This window comes from Tenrec ecaudatus, chromosome 18, assembly GCF_050624435.1.
Source record: "Tenrec ecaudatus isolate mTenEca1 chromosome 18, mTenEca1.hap1, whole genome shotgun sequence".
In the NCBI taxonomy this organism is placed as follows: domain Eukaryota; kingdom Metazoa; phylum Chordata; class Mammalia; order Afrosoricida; family Tenrecidae; genus Tenrec; species Tenrec ecaudatus.
In genome coordinates, this window is record NC_134547.1 from 21,036,408 (window position 1) to 21,052,582 (window position 16,175).

The 16,175-nt window shown below is 57.7% G+C and overlaps 2 protein-coding genes across 5 annotated transcripts; one reads left to right on the plus strand and one right to left on the minus strand.

Moving 5' to 3' along the window:
* Positions 1-202: 202 nt before the first annotated feature.
* Positions 203-5,165, plus strand: FXYD3 (FXYD domain containing ion transport regulator 3). Of its 4 annotated transcripts, none has more exons than XM_075536516.1 (8): positions 203-248; positions 880-941; positions 3,056-3,088; positions 3,199-3,222; positions 4,000-4,074; positions 4,162-4,198; positions 4,545-4,582; positions 4,711-5,165. In XM_075536516.1, exons 2-8 carry the CDS (start codon positions 902-904, stop codon positions 4,728-4,730), a joined length of 267 nt encoding a protein of 88 aa, XP_075392631.1. In that variant the 5' UTR covers positions 203-248; positions 880-901; the 3' UTR covers positions 4,731-5,165. The 4 variants fall into 4 exon arrangements, with proteins under 4 accessions (XP_075392631.1, XP_075392630.1, XP_075392632.1 ...); XM_075536515.1 differs by having other exon boundaries at positions 236-284; XM_075536517.1 differs by lacking the exon at positions 203-248 and adding an exon at positions 424-571.
* Positions 5,166-6,497: 1,332 nt separating this feature from the next.
* On the minus strand, positions 6,498-15,209 carry LGI4 (leucine rich repeat LGI family member 4). Its single transcript, XM_075536536.1, has 9 exons — positions 15,034-15,209; positions 14,650-14,721; positions 14,384-14,455; positions 11,928-11,999; positions 11,732-11,803; positions 11,307-11,476; positions 9,481-9,645; positions 8,848-9,353; positions 6,498-7,461 (listed from the first exon to the last, which is right to left on the minus strand). Exons 1-9 carry the CDS (start codon positions 15,207-15,209, stop codon positions 7,147-7,149), a joined length of 1,620 nt encoding a protein of 539 aa, XP_075392651.1. The 3' UTR covers positions 6,498-7,146.
* Between the last annotated feature and the right edge of the window lie 966 nt (positions 15,210-16,175).

Here is a 16,175-nt window from a genome sequence, read left to right on the forward strand (position 1 = left end):
GGCCCATCTGCGCACAGAGGAGGATGCTTGCTACCTGGGGGAGCTAGGCGAGGGCAGAGTGGGCTGCAGGAGAGGCAGGGGGCAAGGCTAGGGCAGAAGAGGAGCCTGGACAGAGCCTGGGGTGGGTGGAGGGAGACAGGGGCTGTGTTGTGGCTGGGGTGATGAAGCAGGGGTTAAGGGTTCAGGCTGGGGCGTGGCTAGCATTTGGGCCTCACTGGGACCTGGACAAGATCTGAGGAGGGCCAGTGGTAGGAACAGGAGCAGGGGCAGAAGATGGGGCTAGAGTGGGTCCATGGGCCTCCCCTCTCTGTCCCTCCCGTCCTCCGCTTCCCTCTCCCTTGCTCCTGCCCCGGAGCAGCTGGAGGTGCCCAGGCCAGGCCTAGCCAGCAGGCTGCAGAGGCCGGGCAGGGCCGGGCAGGCTCCGAGCTGTCTGTGGGAGACACTCCTAGGAACCTGGGCTTCCCGCCACCTGGCTCCTGACACCTCCCCCACCCGCCCCAGGCCCTGGCAGCCCGGGCTTAGAAACAGCTATTGTGAATCCTGAAGGGTTTCCATCTGGCTTCCTAGCTGGGTGAGCCTGGGCAGTGGCTTTGACCTCTTATGGCCTAGTGTTCCATCTGAATACTGGGGTGATGGTAGGCCTGGAAGATTCACGGAGAGGGAGAGCCCAAAGTCTGTGTCCTGTGAGTTCTTATTGCAGGTCCCCCGGCTGGTCTAAGTCTCACCCAGCCCCCACATTTCAGCTCCTTATCACTGGGCCCAGCTAGGTTCGCTGGCAGCTGTGAATGCTCCAGGGAGGAAGTGGGAGTTGGTGGGGGTGTGGAAACAGAGGCCCAGGGCACCGTGGCAGCCCTGCTGAAGCTGGACCCTCTTCCTCAGACCCCTAGCCCAGTGTGCCGACATGCAGGAGATGGTCCTGGGCTTCCTCATCCTTCTGGCAGGTAAGTGCCCACCCCTGGAATGACCGGTTCTCCTGAGACCCTCCAATGCATCTCTGGGTGGTACTTCCCCTCCACCCACCCCCACCCTCCCCCCGCCCTCTGCCTCGCACCTGCCATCAGCCCAATGAACATCAGGACAGTGTCTCATAGTGCTTACGAGGGGCTGTGAGCCTTAAGCTTGGCAGTTCAAAACTATCAGCAGCTCCGAAGGAGGTCATGGAGCTTTTTACTCCCATCAACAGTTAAAGTTCTGGAAACTGACAGGGGCAGACCCTTCCCTGTAGGGTCACTCTGAGTCCGAATTGACTCGATGGCAGTGAGTTTGGATTTTTTTTTTTTTTGGCTTGGTCATACTGCAGGGGACACAGGCAACAAGCCCGCTCGCAGCAGTGGCTCTCACATCTCCCTCTGGTGTAAACCTTCTGAGGGCATCCAGGAGGAGGAGGCTCTGCCTAGTGGCACAGTGGGTTAAGTGCCAGGCTGCTAACCTCAAGGTCGGCAGTTCAAACCCACCAGCCACTCCAAGGGAGAGCGGAGGCTGGCTGCTCTTATAAAGATCGACAGCCTCAGAAACCTCACAGTCCCATGCCACCTGGCCTTATAGGGGATCAAGTCAAGGGCAGGGGCGACTTCATTTTGAGAGGTAGCAGCAAGCCTAGGAGTTGGGCAGGCCCTTGGACAAGCCACTCACTGCCTAAATGTCTCCATCTGTACGCAGAAGGATGCTAATAATAAAAGTATGAAAATGCGGAAAAGTCTCTTTTAGTGACAAACAAGTTCATCTCAAATCGACGCCAAGGGAGAAAGACAGGGCCGCCTGCTCTTGACTTACTGCCTGCTTTTGACTTATAGACAAGGCTGCCTGCTCTTGACTTACAGACAAGGCTGCCTGCTCTTGACTTACAGACAGGGCCTCCTGCTCTTGACTTACAGACAGGGCCGCCTGCTCTTGACTTACTGCCTGCTCTTGACTTACAGACTTAGGGCCCCTGAGACCCACAGGGAGAGTTCGCTCCCCTGTTTTTACAGGGTCGCTGTGACTCAGCAATGAGTTATGTGCCCGAGGGTCCCGCCAATTCCCTGAGTCATTGTGCAGCTGAAACAAGTTCATGTTTGAGACTCCCTGAGCAGCACCTGGCTCAGAGCAAGCACTGTGTGTTTGGTTAAACACAGCGAGCATTGATTCATCTTCCCTTAGCAGAGAAAGAACAGAACTTGGGCTCGGATTTAATGTGGGCCCTGAATTTAATTCTAGTTCTTTGCTTCAATCAGAAGCTTGGTGGTGTAGTGGTTATGCATTGGGCTGCTAAGTACAAGGCCGGCAGTTTGAAGCCCACAGGGGCAGTTCTACCCCTTCTGTAGGGACACTGAGTCAGAACTGACTTGCTGGCAGTGAATTTAGTTTCAGTGTTTTGCTTTCAGTAACTGCAACACCAGTCAGACTGAGGGAAGTGATTTAAAGCTGCATCTCGAATAACTGCCTATAAAGATATCTTTTATTAAGGGCATTTACATTTATGAAGCGGTCCTGTTGTTGCAACGGGTTAAGCATTGGGCTGCTCACTGCAAGGGCGGCCATTCAAATCCCCCAGCCACTCCCCGGTAGAAAGTAGAGGCTGTGTCTGTACAGATGTACAGCCCCTGGAGACCCTATGGGACAGTTCTGCTCTGCTCTACAGGGTTGTTATGGGCCAGGGCCGACCCAGCAGCCGTGGGTTTCGAAAGTGATTGAACTATGGGAATGACTGGCTTTTGGGAAATAGCATCGCAAGATGGAGACCAGTTGTTGATTTGGCAAGAAAAATCCCTCTGTTTCCGTGGGAGGTCTTGCATTGGGTCCAGGGTGTCTGCACAGATGGGGCCCGACAGTGACCACCAGTCGCCCAGCTGAGAGCATGTTGCAGGTGGGAAAATGCCGCCTTGACTGGTGGGCGGCCAAGAGCTTGCACAGATGTGTGCTACCTCTTCAAGGTGCAATGTGCAGTGTCCGTGGCTGGGTCCCTGCACCTACGGGAGGTGGGGGACCTGTCCCGAAAAGGTCGAGGCCCTAAGTCCTACGGGATGGCTGAAGCTACCACCCCCATCTCCCCCACTTGTCTGTGTTTCCTCCCCAGGCCTGTCCGCCCTGGATGCCATCAACCCAGAAGGTGAGTCAGGCTGCACTCCACTGCGTCCCCCCACCCCCACCCCTTCTCCAGCCCCCCCCCCCACCTTCAGCTGGAGTTCTGGATCTCACTGCTCACCCCTCTCTTTTCAGATAAAGACAGCCCTTTCTACTATGGTGAGTGCTTGTGTCTCCCCTGCCCACCTCACCCCCACACTGTCTCGCGCCAAGGTCCCCACCCCAGAGCGAACGAGACGGGCTGACAGGAACGGAAAGAGTGAAAACAGGAAGGGCCTTGGATTGGGACACTGGACACCGGCTCGAAGGCCCACGAGATGGTAACACTGAATCGGAGGGTTCCACTCCAGCACACAGGAAGTGAGGGCAGCTTACCACAAGTAGCTGGCATAGGTTTGCAGCTCAGTCCACTGCCTGGAGAAGGCCTGACTTGAGCAGATGTCCTGGGGCTGCCGGCCTCTCTGATCCAAATCTGCACACAGCCTCCATGTTCTCCCCTCCCCACCTCCCCACCCCCCATCCCTGCCCTTGCCTCTGCCAGAATCAGCCTCACACAGGGCGGGCCTCCTCCCTGCAGTCCTCAGACAAGGCAGACATACTCCCAGCCTCCAGACCTTTACCTCGCTGTGCCTTCTGACAGGCCCCCTCCCTCATCTCCTGCCGGTCTCTTCTCCGATGTGGTCTCCTTGGAGAGGCCTTCTCCCCTCCTTTCTAAAGGACCTTCTAACCTCTCACCCCAACCTGGTTCTCTTCTTCAAGCACTGCTTCTGGGTAAACCAGGGAGTGAGTAGCAGATCTTGGCAGGGAACTTTGCCTGCTTGGGGTCTCCGGGCACCCTCCCCTAGAGCTCGCTATTTGTCAAGTGGACGGGGCACACGTGGTGGTGGGGGGGGCACACGCTGGCATTCCAGTTTCTCCTTTCCGATTCCCTCGCAGACTGGCACAGCCTCCGGGTCGGCGGGCTCATCTGTGCCGCCGTTCTGTGCGCCATGGGAATCATCATCCTCCTGAGTGAGTGCAGGCCCCCCAGAGGGCGAGAGCAGGGGGGAGGCCCTGGGGAGCATCCCCTTCTGCTGATCACTCTCCTCTCCCCTCCAGGTGGCAAATGCAAATGCAAGTTTGGCAAGAAGCACAGGTAAAATGGCTTCCCAGATGTCCACCTCTGGCTGGACAGGTGCCCACCATCTCGGGCTGAAAGAGGCGTCTCTTGCAGAAAAAGACGAGGCCTCTAGCCCTGCCTTGGGGACTTCTTGCCACGAAGCCTTGCCAACTTTCTGATTCATGGTTAAACTTAATCATCTCCAGATGGGTTTAAATCCTGAACCTTATCCCCTGGGATTAAACTCAATGGGGACCAATAGCCAGGGGCTGGGGTGGGTGGGCATGTCCGGGCAAGCTGGGGCTCCTCCAGCCCAGAGGGCACGGGCACACTGGGGTGGGTAGAGACTTCACTAGAGACTTCACTGTTTTCGTTTCCCTAGCCACCGTTCTGGGGAAGTCCCACCTCTCATCGCCCCAGGTAAGAAGGGGCCAGAGGAGGGCGGAGCGGCAGGAAATGGCGGGAGCACGCAGGTGTATGCCCCAGAGGGAAAGAAAAATGCCTTCGTCCCCACCCCACCCCCAGGCTGATGCTAGTATCTTTCCCAGGATCTGCCCACCACTGCTGAGGACCGAACAGCCCAGAGCAGTGGGGAGAGCAAGTGTGCCCAGAAGCCTGCCTCCTCCTCAGGCCCTGGCTCTCCACACTCCCCTGGCTGACTGGACATGGGGCTGTCCCTCTTCTCCTCGGGCAGTCCTGCCAGGGCCTCATCCCCTTCCCTGCAGGGGAATTTCGTTATTCATTTTAATCTGAGACGATCGATCATGCCTCCTCTTCAAACCGCTTTGAGAGCCCGTCAGTGTGTGCTGGGCAGGGAGTTGGGGACCTGGGGGAAGTGGGGCAGACACTGAGGGTTGCAGTGGAAGCCACCCCCTGAGCCTCTTTATCGGGATCAACCCAACTGAAGGCCTGTTCCCTTGTGGCCCGGTGCGGGGCACAGGGGCTGCCCTGTGCCTCTGTGCTCGTGGGAATCCTATACGCAATTAAAGTGTTTCAAGTCGCATCGCCTGTGAGTTAGCGCGGAATCGGTTCTTGTGGATGAGTACTCTGGAGACGGTCCTGACTCCGGGGCGCCCTGCACAACAGAACGAAGCAGGCCTGGTCCAGCACCGCGCTCACAAGGACGGTTCCGTTGATTTGAGAAGGGTGTCACCAGATGGAATTTTGGGACGTTGCCCTGGGCGACCACCACCCCTGAAAAGCTAGACTGTAGGATCACCCTGCCAAGATGCCAACACCCAGAAAGCTTTGATGGTAATCGGAAGAACGCTACATCCTCCTGCCCACTCACTGCCCCCCGCCCTGTTCCCTGCCTCCCCCAGGCTCTACTTCTTATAGGACACCTCTCCAAATATCCAAATGTCCCTGGGAGGCCTTCAAATCACTCCCACCTGACCGCAAACAACATGGAATGGCCTCAAAGTATAAGAGCCTCAAAGGAGCCTCTGGCTCCCTTGAGACCCCTACCACCCCCCACTCACTCACTGCCGTCCATGCTGACTCATCCGGACCCTCTAGGACAGGGTGGGGCTGCTCCAGACCAAAACTCTTTACAGGAGGAGAAAGCCTGGTCTTTCTCCGGCAGACTGGCTGCTGTTGGCTACTGGGTTATCACCCCAACATTTACCCTACTACGCCCCCCAGGGCTCCTCTAACACCCAAGAAGACATCCAAAATGCCCCCAAGGGGCACCCATAACATTCCTAGAACCCTTCAACATACCCCAAATTATCTCCTACTATGACTCCTGCCCCTCAAAGGGACCTACCTACCTACCACCCATTACCTGTTTCCAAATAATGAAGGCCCTGTCATCTCTTGTACAAGGCACACCAGCAGCGGTTCAAACCCACCAGCTGCTCCACAGAAAACAAGGCTGCCTGCTCTTGTAAAGACTTACTGTCTGGGAGACCCCAGGGGGCAGTCGTCCCCTGTCCTACAGGGTCGCTATGATCAGAACGGCCTCACTGGCAGGGAGTTTGGTTTGGGTTTATCCCTCATACCACGAGCCTTGGTGGCACTTAAGAGAGGGGCGATCCCATTTATCAGCCTCTCCGCGGAGGAAAGGTGTGGCGGTTAGCTTCCCTACAGATAGATGTACAGCCTTGCAAACCCGCTGGGCAGTAGAACTCTACTCTGTAGAATCACTCAATCCTTTCAACCTTCTGTGGTGTCCCCATACCCCATTAGAGACCCCGTGACAGCTCACCACGAATGACCACTGTGGGGTGCCACTGTGGGCTCGTCCCCACCTTCCAGGACCCCCACCCGCTACTGTAAGACACCCGCTCCGAGTGATTCCACCGTCACAGGCGAGACGGTTGCATGCTGTGTTTATTGAGCACATACTGTTCTTGTCCCTGTCTCCCCGTTGGGAAGGTAACCCTGACTCCGCAACACCTCCTGCGGCCCCACTTTCCGCTGGCGCAAAAGCGGGAAGGACCGCAGGCGCGCGCGCGCGCGCGCGCGCGCACAAGCAGCAAAGGCCCTTAACAGGGCGGGCCGGGAAAACTACCGAGCAACTGCTGACGTCATGGGCAAGGGCGCTAAAAGCGATTGGCCAGATTGAGGGAAAGGGGCGGTTCTTTTTAGGAGTTGATGGAGGCGGGTCGGAGGAACCTCTAGACCTCGCGAAGCTTGGCACACCCCCTCCATTCTGACTTTGATCTTCCATTTCGTCCAGCGTCCCAGCTTGAGCCCCTGAATCGTCTTTGGTGGGGGCAGCTGACCCCAGCACAGACGGAACGGGGGGTGGGGGGCGCTTTGCAGCAGCTGACCTGCCCCTTCCTGGAGTGCGCCCAGCTTCTCCAAGGCGTGGACCACAGCTTGACCTTGACGCTGGTGATGTTGGTTTGTGGTCGGCATCTCACAGGACCAATCGCCACCCCAAGTTGGGCCAGGAAGCCAGTAGAGGGGTGCCGGGAGCGCCAGGGCACCCCCTGCCCCACCCCACCGCATGTCCCCAGCTAGGGCCCCGTTTGGTATTAAGCGCTGAGGTCTAACTCATGAACCTGGTAGATCTGCGTAGGGCCCTTGAAACAGGCGGCAAAGAGGAAGTGTTTGCCAGCCACTTTGACGTGGGCAAAGGCTCGAGGGGCCACCAAGGCTGGGGGCCCCAGCTCCTGCAGTGGCTCCAGAAGCTTCTTGTCCGGCTCCAGGAGGAAGACGTGGCTGAAGGCGAAGTCGCTGCCCAGGATGGCCAGCTGGTCCCTGGCTATGGACAGCGGCTGGAAGACGTGGGCCCCGCGGGAGGGCAGCTGCTGCAGCAGGCGGAACATGGACCCATCCCAGCGCATGACCTGCGGGGCAGTTGCTAGTCAGGGACGAGGTTATCCGGAAGGTCAGGCTGCTCGGCACCCTCCATGCACCGCACCGGGAGACTTAAAACAACCTGAGGGTTTGTGTGGCCCCAAAGCTTAGCAACTTTCTGCAGAAATAAGCTACTTAGACGTGGAATCTTGGAGTTCCCCCTGACCCTTAGTGACCCCTCAGCCCTCCTAGCCAGCAAAGCCTGTCAGTTTTACCCCCAGAAGTGATGCAAGGAGGGGTTTCATAAAGTCTGGGGAAAATGGGATGGAGAGTGAATGGAATTTCCCCACAATCTCTGGAAAGTCCGACTCATATACTGCAGGTACCTTCTGACCCAGCCCCAGTTAACACACCTGGTTTCCCGGCTCCTAGCTCTGGCCCTGCCCTCTGTCCCCTCCCCACCATGGCCCTGGGGACACCAGGGTCAGCCCATCGTCCTCCAGACCCGCCAGGTCCCGGATGTGCAGGAAGATACCATCAGCCAGGGGAGCACTGGGGCAAGGAGGGGCTGGAGCAGCCTCAGGCCTGGGGGCTTAGGGTCTCGGGGTGGGGTGGGGGCTACAGTGCAGTGTGAAGTCCTAGAGGGTGACAGTCAGCATTTGAGGGGTAAATCAGAATCTTGAGGGCAGTGCAAGTGTTGAGGGGCGTGGAAAGGTTTAGGGTGAGCTGTGAAGGGGTCATCGTCTAGGAGGTAGCGTTGGTGGGATCAGAGTTCAAAGGTCAGCCTGGGAGCCTTTACAGAAACCAGTGGGATAGGAGGTGATCCATTGGGCTGCTAACCCCAGGGTCAGAACTAAACAAGAACTCACTGCCAATGGGTCGTTTCCGACTCATGGTGGGCGACTGAACAGGGCGGGGTAGAGCTGCCCCTGCAGGTTTCTGAGACTAACTCAGAGTAGAAAGCCTCACATTTCCTCCCACAGAGTGATTGGTGGTTTCTAACGGCTGACCTTACCGTTAGCAGCCCAGCCTGTAAGCCAGCGGTTCTCAACCTGTGGGTCGTGACCCCTTTGGGGGGCCTGCACCACCCTTTCACAGGGGTCACCCGATTCATAACTGTGGCAAAATGACAGTTATGAATTAGTAACAAAAAATAGTGTTATGGTTGGGGGAACTACGAAAGAAAGGCCGTGGCACTAGGAAGGCCAAGAACCCCTGCAGGTGGAAGCATTATAGGCCACCAGGGCTCAGAAGTTCAAAACTACCAACTGCTTGCAAGGACCGCTGAGGCAGCCTGCCCCCACTACAGCCTCAGAAGCCCACCCACCGGGGCAGCTCTACTCCGCCCCAGGGGGTCGCTGTGAGTCGGAATCAACTCGATGGCAGGGAGCATGGGGGAAAGACCAGCGCCCGCCTGGTGCACCCCCTGGCCTCACCATGGAGTCCCCGATGTAGCGCGTCAGGCACAAGAACACCTCCCCGCCCGCCTGGAAGTGACGCGTGGCGTAGACGTCCTCGGCCTCCGGGATGTCGGTGCGTCTCTGGAAGCGGCCGCCCGACCAGTGGAAGAGCACGGGTCTCTGTGAGACCGAGGCCAGCAGCAGGTGGGGCCGGCCGTCCAGCTCCAAGGCCTCGGCGTCCGTGTCCCGGTGCCAGGCGTGCAGGCTCTGGCGCGGGTAGAAGCCAGGACCCTCCCGGCACAGCAGCGTGGTGCTGCCCGCCTTGGAGGCGTCGGCCACCACGAAGCAGGCCTGCCCGTCCAGCCACAGGAGCTCAGCGTCATTGGGTCGCAGCAGCTGTCGCGGGGCCAGCGCCTGCGTCAGGGCCAGCGGCAGGCCCGGGCTGGGCTGGGCCCACAGCTGGGAGCCCCCCCACAGGCGGGCAGCCAGCACGAAGAGGCGGGAGCCCAGCACCAGCGGCTTGCAGGACACCACCGAGGACGCTGGGGGGCGCAGGGGAGGCAGGAAGGCAGGTCAGAATGGCCCAGCAGATCAGCCTGGCCGGGCAGGCCCTGGGTCTGGGAGCCAGGTGTCTGGGTGGGTGGAGAACCGAGGGTAGGGGAGGCTCACCAGACAGCTCCTCCTTGGGTTGGAAGCGCTGTAGGCTGTAGTCCCACGCGAGCACCAGACAGCGCCCTGCAAAGGGCTGCGCCAGGACGACATGGGGTTCCCCGTGGTAGGAGAAGGTTTCCGCAGCCAGTGCAGACTCGCCGATCGTCTGGAACTTGGACAGCTCTGGGGGTGCGGACGAGAGTCAGGCAGGCCCGGGGAGCGGGGCAAAGCCCTCCTCACAGAGCATAACAGGGGCCACGACGCGTTCATCACCTCCAGGGGACATTCAGCACTAGTAGATTCATTTTTCTAAGCGACTCACATAATTTTGATGGGCACTAAAGTCCCAAGAGGTGCTCTCTGTTGGCAGGTCGTCCTCACAGGTAAGGTGAAGTGACAGAGGCAGCCGGTTGCCCGGAAAATCCCCTCCTCCCCATCCTCCGGAAAAATAGGGTTTGGGCTTGGGGTGCGGCTGGCCCAGGGGACAACGTCATTCCAGCCACTGGTTGGGAGCTGGGCAGGATCCCGCTGAGAGCAGGCGCCCCGTGGAGCAGGTTCAGGGGTCCATGGGTTCAGTGCTCCCCTGACGGGCTTGGAAGCAAAAGCCTTGCTCCAACCTTGGCCTCTTATGTCCAGCGAATTGGCAGGCCACACCCAGTTTCGACCACAAAAACCAGGCAAGGCCAAAAGGCCGCCCCTCCCACTGGAATGCTCCCTGCAGACTCTCTGTCTCCTTTCATTCTTGAGCATTTTGAGCCTTTTTGTTACAACAGCTAGTAGTGGTTAGGTAGTAGAGTTAGGTTGCTAACTGCAAGGTCAACGGTTCGAAACCACCAGCCACAGATGGGACTTTTTACTCCTGTAAAGAGTTATAGTCTCAAAACCCACAGGGGCAGTGAGTCGGCATGGACTCAGTGGTGGACAGCTGGGTTTTGCTACAGCAGTTTAGCTGACATGAGAACTGAGGCGCCGGCATGCTCGTGGCGGGACTCGGCGTCACTGTGCTTCATTTGGCACATCGGGCCCTGTGCTAGGTGTGCAGCTGTGAACCAAGCCATCCAAAGGATGCCCACCCCAAAGGGGGCTCCTGTAAAACCCAGCAAGTCATGTCCAAGCCGCTCCAAGCCCTCCTTGTCTTTCCACAATCCCCTTGGCTTTTGTGGTCCTGCACAGTGAGGTCCCTGTCTGGCTCCATCCTCCGCCTATCCCTCCCTTCTTCAAGCACACTCACAGGTACCTATTCAACACGTTTTCTGCCTCAGGGCCTTTGCATGTGCTGTCCTCTCTCGAGAGGCCCACTCGCTCTGTTCTTCACTCAGCAAACCAAACCCGAATGTCGTTACCTTGGAAATAGCTTCTCAGACTCCCCAACAGAAGTCAGGGGTCTCCCCTCTTTTGTTCATCTCCTTTCTGTTCAACATTTCTCACAACTGGTGGCCTCTCTATTTATTTGTGCAATGTTCTATTGAGTGTCTTATCTCCCCTCACCCTCAGGGCTGTAAGGCCCCTGAGACTAGGACCCAGGGGGACCACAGTGTCCCCCTCTTGTTGGTGCATAGGAATTATTTTAAAGATGATCCATTTTACATTAGCCTGTCTCTGAGGGACTCACAAGCTAGACCAGGCACCAAATGTGGGTGCGTCATCAGCGCCCACTCAGCACCTAGTGTCACTGGTTGTCACCCTCCACTGTCCAGATAAAGAAACTGAGGCTCAGGGAGGCGATCGTGCTGGCTCAAGGTCCCACAGCAAGGAAGTGGCAGGGCAGGGCATGATACAGAAGCCAATCTCTCTGAACCCTCTCCCCAGCCCTCCCACCCCAACCCTGCCAGGCAAGCCCTCACCTATTGCTCGGCACTTGAAGGTCTTGGGGTCCAGGTGGCGGAGCTGCAGGTGGGACAGGGTGGCGGGGCCTGCGCAGGCCCCAGTGCCCACACTGGCATTGACCGTGGGTATCCACTGCAGCAGCCAAAGGATACGGCAGTCACACTGGAAGGGGTTCCCTCGCAGGTCCCTGGGGTAAGAGGCCGGGATGGGGCTGGGGTAGGGGGGCTGCAACCCAGGCAACGGGGTTTCCACTTTCTGGAAGTCATGCTCCCACCCCCTCCCTAGGTAAGGCTCCACGGTGGGGCTCCACGGGGGTGGAGGGGTAAGAACCAGGGCCAGTCTCCCCATACCTGCTGACTGACCCAAAGTGACACGGGTGCCCCCTCCCGCTGCTGAGCTCCGCCAAGCCTCCCCTCACCCTCTTGGTCCCATCGATCCTCACACATGAGTCAGGGTCTCCAGACCTCGGAACAGGAATCTGGGGAGGGTCTCCAGATGGTTATTAGCCAGGCTCCTGGCGGAGGGAGAGAGGGGAGACGCTCAGCAAATGCCTGGAGATCTAATGGCTCTGAGCCACGGGGAGGACGGCCTGTCAGGGAGAGCTGGGGGGTGAAGGGTGAGGCCTTTGGGACACGCACAGGTGTGTGAGCGAGCGAAGTCCTCTGAGGGCGTTCTTAGAGACGGAGCCAATCTCATTGTCCTCAATGAAGCTGTGGAGGGAAGGCACGGTGACGTGGAGACCCCTGTTTCCCCGTGAGCACCTCGCATTGCTTGGGGAACTCCCTGCAGAGAAGCCACAGGCCACTGGAAGGTGCAGGATTATCTCCAAGCCCAACACCTTGCACGACCATGAACCTATTGTCATTGTTAGGCGCCATCAGGAATGATACCGCTCTGCGCCATCCTCACACTCGTTCTTCTGCCTGATGGTTACTGCCAGCCTCACCATGACCGTCGCTATCACCATCACAAACACAAGCACCAACACCAGCATTGGCACCATGAATGAATCCCGCCACGGCCATGGTTCTTCCAATACTCAAGCCTCCATCGCTGTCCTAGCAACCCCAGTACCAACAATTGTCATTATCACCATACCCTACCACCATGACCTCTGTCAAGGTGGTCTCCAACAGCACCACCCACGACCAGCATCCTCACCAAACTCCACACCAGCAACACCGATAGCCATGATCAACACGGCAACCTTCACGATCAAGGTCAACAGAACTGCCACCATCGTCACCACCCACATGGCCACTATTGTAACAATCACCACCTCTAGCACCTACATTTGCCAACAGCAACAACATCACCATTATCCCCAACGCTCATGTCTTTATCCACCATCACTGTGTTCGGCTGGACTGATGACAGAAACAAGCCCAGGGACACTCGTGTGTAAGAGAGAGCTTTATATCGAGCCTCAATAAAACATGGCAGCCCAGTCCAGATCAAGTCCATATGTTTGATATTAGAACCTAAGTCTGATAGTAGCCCATGAATTCCTCTTCAGACTCACGCAGCACATGCAATGATGCCGGATGCAGGGAGATCTCAGGCTGGTGGGTGGAAAGGCCTGTGGGTCCAATGGCAGTGGATGCATCTCCAGGGCTCTGGCTGCCATCAGCCTGGTTCCATATGATTTGGCAACAGGAAGGCAAAGCAGAGAGAGTGTGTCCTCCTCCAGGGAGGAAGACAGGAGTTCCTAGAATCCTCAGGCGAAGGTCATGCCAACATAGAGGCATGAATGGCTAGGCCCTGATTGACAGGCTAGACTCCACCCCCTGATTGACAGGCTAGACTCCACCCCTTCGGTCAAACTGACAGGAGATTATGTTAATTGCCACAATCCCAACACCTCCACCGTTATCACCAAAACCTGTACCAATGATACCAACCTTCTACCCACAACCATTACCAACATCAACACCAACCCCATAATTACCCATCTCTTCCAACACTAAGAATTCTGACCACCCCATAGTCTCCACCCCATAGTCTTGATGATCCATATCACAGTACCAACCAGTGGTCATTTTAATCAGCACATAGCTTCATGACAACTTGAAGATCTATAAAAGTGTCCGCAATCAGGTCACAGGCTGATGGTGCCTCCTTGTGGGCGTGGCCTTCCCTTAAGGAGGGCCCTGGGAACCTCCTCACTCTCCCCACCTTCACCTTCCTGCTGGTGAGCCACTCTGGGACCTGCTAGAGCCCTGTGATGCTTCCACCGCCATTGGATCCACAAGACTTTGCACCCACCGGCCTGTGATCTTCCTGCACTGTGCATCATTGCATGTAACTGTGGAGTCTGAAGACAGACTTATGGACTAGCATCAGACTTAATGACTTGAGTTGGACTAGGTTGGGATGTTTTCTTGATATGTAATGAACTCCCTCTTATACATATTTTAGAGTCTCTGAATTTGTTTCTCTAGTCAGCCCGGTCTAACACAAACACCATCCCCACTCCATCATCAATCACGCTGCCATTTTCCTGGCAGTGGCAGCATTCTGAGGACCGCTACTACTGCCACCATCATCATCACCAACATCAAAGTCGGCATCACCACGCCCCCTAGCTGCCCTCAATACCACCACTCCCCACTGTCATTATCATCATCAACACTGTCTCACCACCACCATCCAACCATGCAGTTATTGCTAAGTTCCTGGGGTCCCCTCAGAGGAGCCCCAGTGGCGTAGTGGGCTGCTAACCACAAAGGTCAGCAGTTCGAAACCATCAGCCCACTCCAAGGGGAAAGACGACACTCGTGAAGCAGTGCAGTCTTGGAATCCCACAGGGGCAGTTCTACCCTCTCCTGTAGGGTCTCTATGAGTTGACATTGACTGGAGGGCAGTGAGAGAGAGCTCCCTCAGACAGGGCCAGGAATGGCCTCTGGGTATCTAAATCTTTTGGGAATCTTGAAGCACAGGCAGGGGAGGGAGGGGTGCAGGATGAGCTCATATCAAAAATTGGTAGCCCTGACCCCACCTCTTCCCCCTAGGAGGGGTTCTCTCCCTACTGGGAGACTGTAGGACCCTCCCCTCTTCCTGGGCTTGCCCTGCCCCATGCTGTGGCCTCACTCACAGGTACTGCAGGTGGGACAGGCCTGCAAACGCGTCGTCCTCAATCACGGAGAAGGTGTTGGACGTGAACAGCCTGGCAAAGGAGGCAAGAATGGGGTCTGTCCTGAGCTGCCGCCCTTCCTGACCATAAGCTTGGGTTTCCACCCTGGCTTCACACAGGTAGGGCACACACGTGCCCATACACGTGCCTACAGCATTGACTATGCGTGTGGGCGCAGGTACTTTGTGACACAGTCGCTCCCCAAGGTCCCTCCCCCCTTCACTCACAGCAGGTGCAGGGATGGAATCCTCAGGAAGCTGCCAGCCTTCAGCTGAGTGATGCCAGTCCGGACCAGAGAGCTGAGGGGCATGGGCAGAGGTGGGCGGGCCAGCAACCCCTCCAGTACACCAGCACTCCCCTCTCCCCTCTCCCCTACACCCCAGGAAAGGCAGACATTGGCCATCTCTGCTCCCTGGACCCCTCCTGCTGCCCCTGATCCCAGGGGAGTTCCCAAGTTCTCTTCTGCTCCCTTCATCTTCCTTTGCCCCCCACCCCACCCCTGTTCACTCACACCTCCTAAGGATTCTGACAGGCTCTCTTGGAGACACCTTGCTCCCACCCCCCAGGGTCCTCGCCCCCACCCATGGGCCCGCAGAGGGCCTGGCACTTACAGTGACAGCAGGGTCCGGGAGAAGGTCTCCGGCAGGTCCGGGGAGCCCTCACACAGGGCGCTGTCTCTGGAGCAGGAGCAGCGTGGAGCGCACTTCCCCTTTGGGGGTCTCCAGGCCACCCCCACCCCTGCCCCCGCCCCGGCCAGCAGCAGAAGCAGGATGCCCAGCCCTCCCATGCTCCCCTCCCTCCTGCCCCTCCCCCTCTGAAGCTCCAGCTCCTCTCTGCCCACCCAGCTCGGCCCAGATGTCAACACTCCATCTCCTATGCCAGGCGTCCCTCCACGCCCCGGCTGGCTGGTCCTCCTCTCTCTCTGGCTCTTTCAGTATCTGCCTGCAGCGGCTGGAGGTTTAATTCTCTGGTTATTCCCTGCTATTTGTGTCTTTCTGAGTTCGTTTGTCCGCACCCCCCACCCCCGCTCTGTCTTTCTCTAGTTTCGTCTGCGTCTTTCTGTCTTTCTGCCCCTCTAGGTCTCCTCCCTTGGCCTCTGTGTGTGTGCCCTTGTGTCTTATATCTCGATTGCTCATCTCCCCCTGCGCCCCTCCCCCCTCAGTCCCTGTCCTGTCTGCAGGATCCCACACCCTTTGTCCCCTCTCCCTGAAGGTTTGGGAAGGTTTGCCCCTTGAGAACTGGCAGGGGAGGGCGGGAAGGAGGAGGAGGTTAGAGGACAGAAGAGGAGCCTTCCCTGGGGAAGGGACTGGATTCCCTCCCCCCCTTCCCGTGGGAGGGGCCACTGAGGCCAGGGGTTGCCTCCGGGCAACTCCCAGCCAGCCCCCTGCCCAGATTCCCCTACTCCACTGCACTGGGGAGTGTGATGAAGTGTGTTTTGTGGTTAGGGTGGGGACCGGATGGCTCTGAAGGAGAGGGGGTGGGAGGGAGGCGAAGTCACTGAGGACTAGGACTGCCCCTTGGCTACTCCCAGCCAGTCTCCTTGCAGATGGCCCTGGCTCTAGGAAGATGTGGAGGGCCGGTCCTTCCATAGGGCTAGGGAGGGGGCCGGCTCAGGTCCGGCTGCTCCCTCTGGTGGCTACATTAGCCAGGACAACTTTCCTGCCCAAGTCGGGGCCTCTCTCCACCAACCAGGAGTTCATTCTACCCACTGGGGGTAGAGTATAAGTCCAAGACAACGATGATGATGATGGTA

Excerpts from the sequence above, each read along its gene's own strand:
- LGI4 (XM_075536536.1), bottom strand. The coding sequence starts at position 15,209 with ATGGGAGGGCTGGGCATCCTGCTTCTGCTGCTGGCCGGGGCGGGGGCA. Across the intron at positions 11,804-11,927 it reads CTTCGCTCGCTCACACACCT|GAGCCTGGCTAATAACCATC; the intron begins GTGCGTGTCCCA and ends TCCCTCCGCCAG. Across the intron at positions 9,646-11,306 it reads CTTCAAGTGCCGAGCAATAG|AGCTGTCCAAGTTCCAGACG; the intron begins GTGAGGGCTTGC and ends CCGCACCCCCAG.
- FXYD3 (XM_075536515.1), top strand. Across the intron at positions 3,089-3,198 it reads GGATGCCATCAACCCAGAAG|ATAAAGACAGCCCTTTCTAC; the intron begins GTGAGTCAGGCT and ends CTCTCTTTTCAG. Across the intron at positions 4,075-4,161 it reads GGGAATCATCATCCTCCTGA|GTGGCAAATGCAAATGCAAG; the intron begins GTGAGTGCAGGC and ends TCTCCCCTCCAG.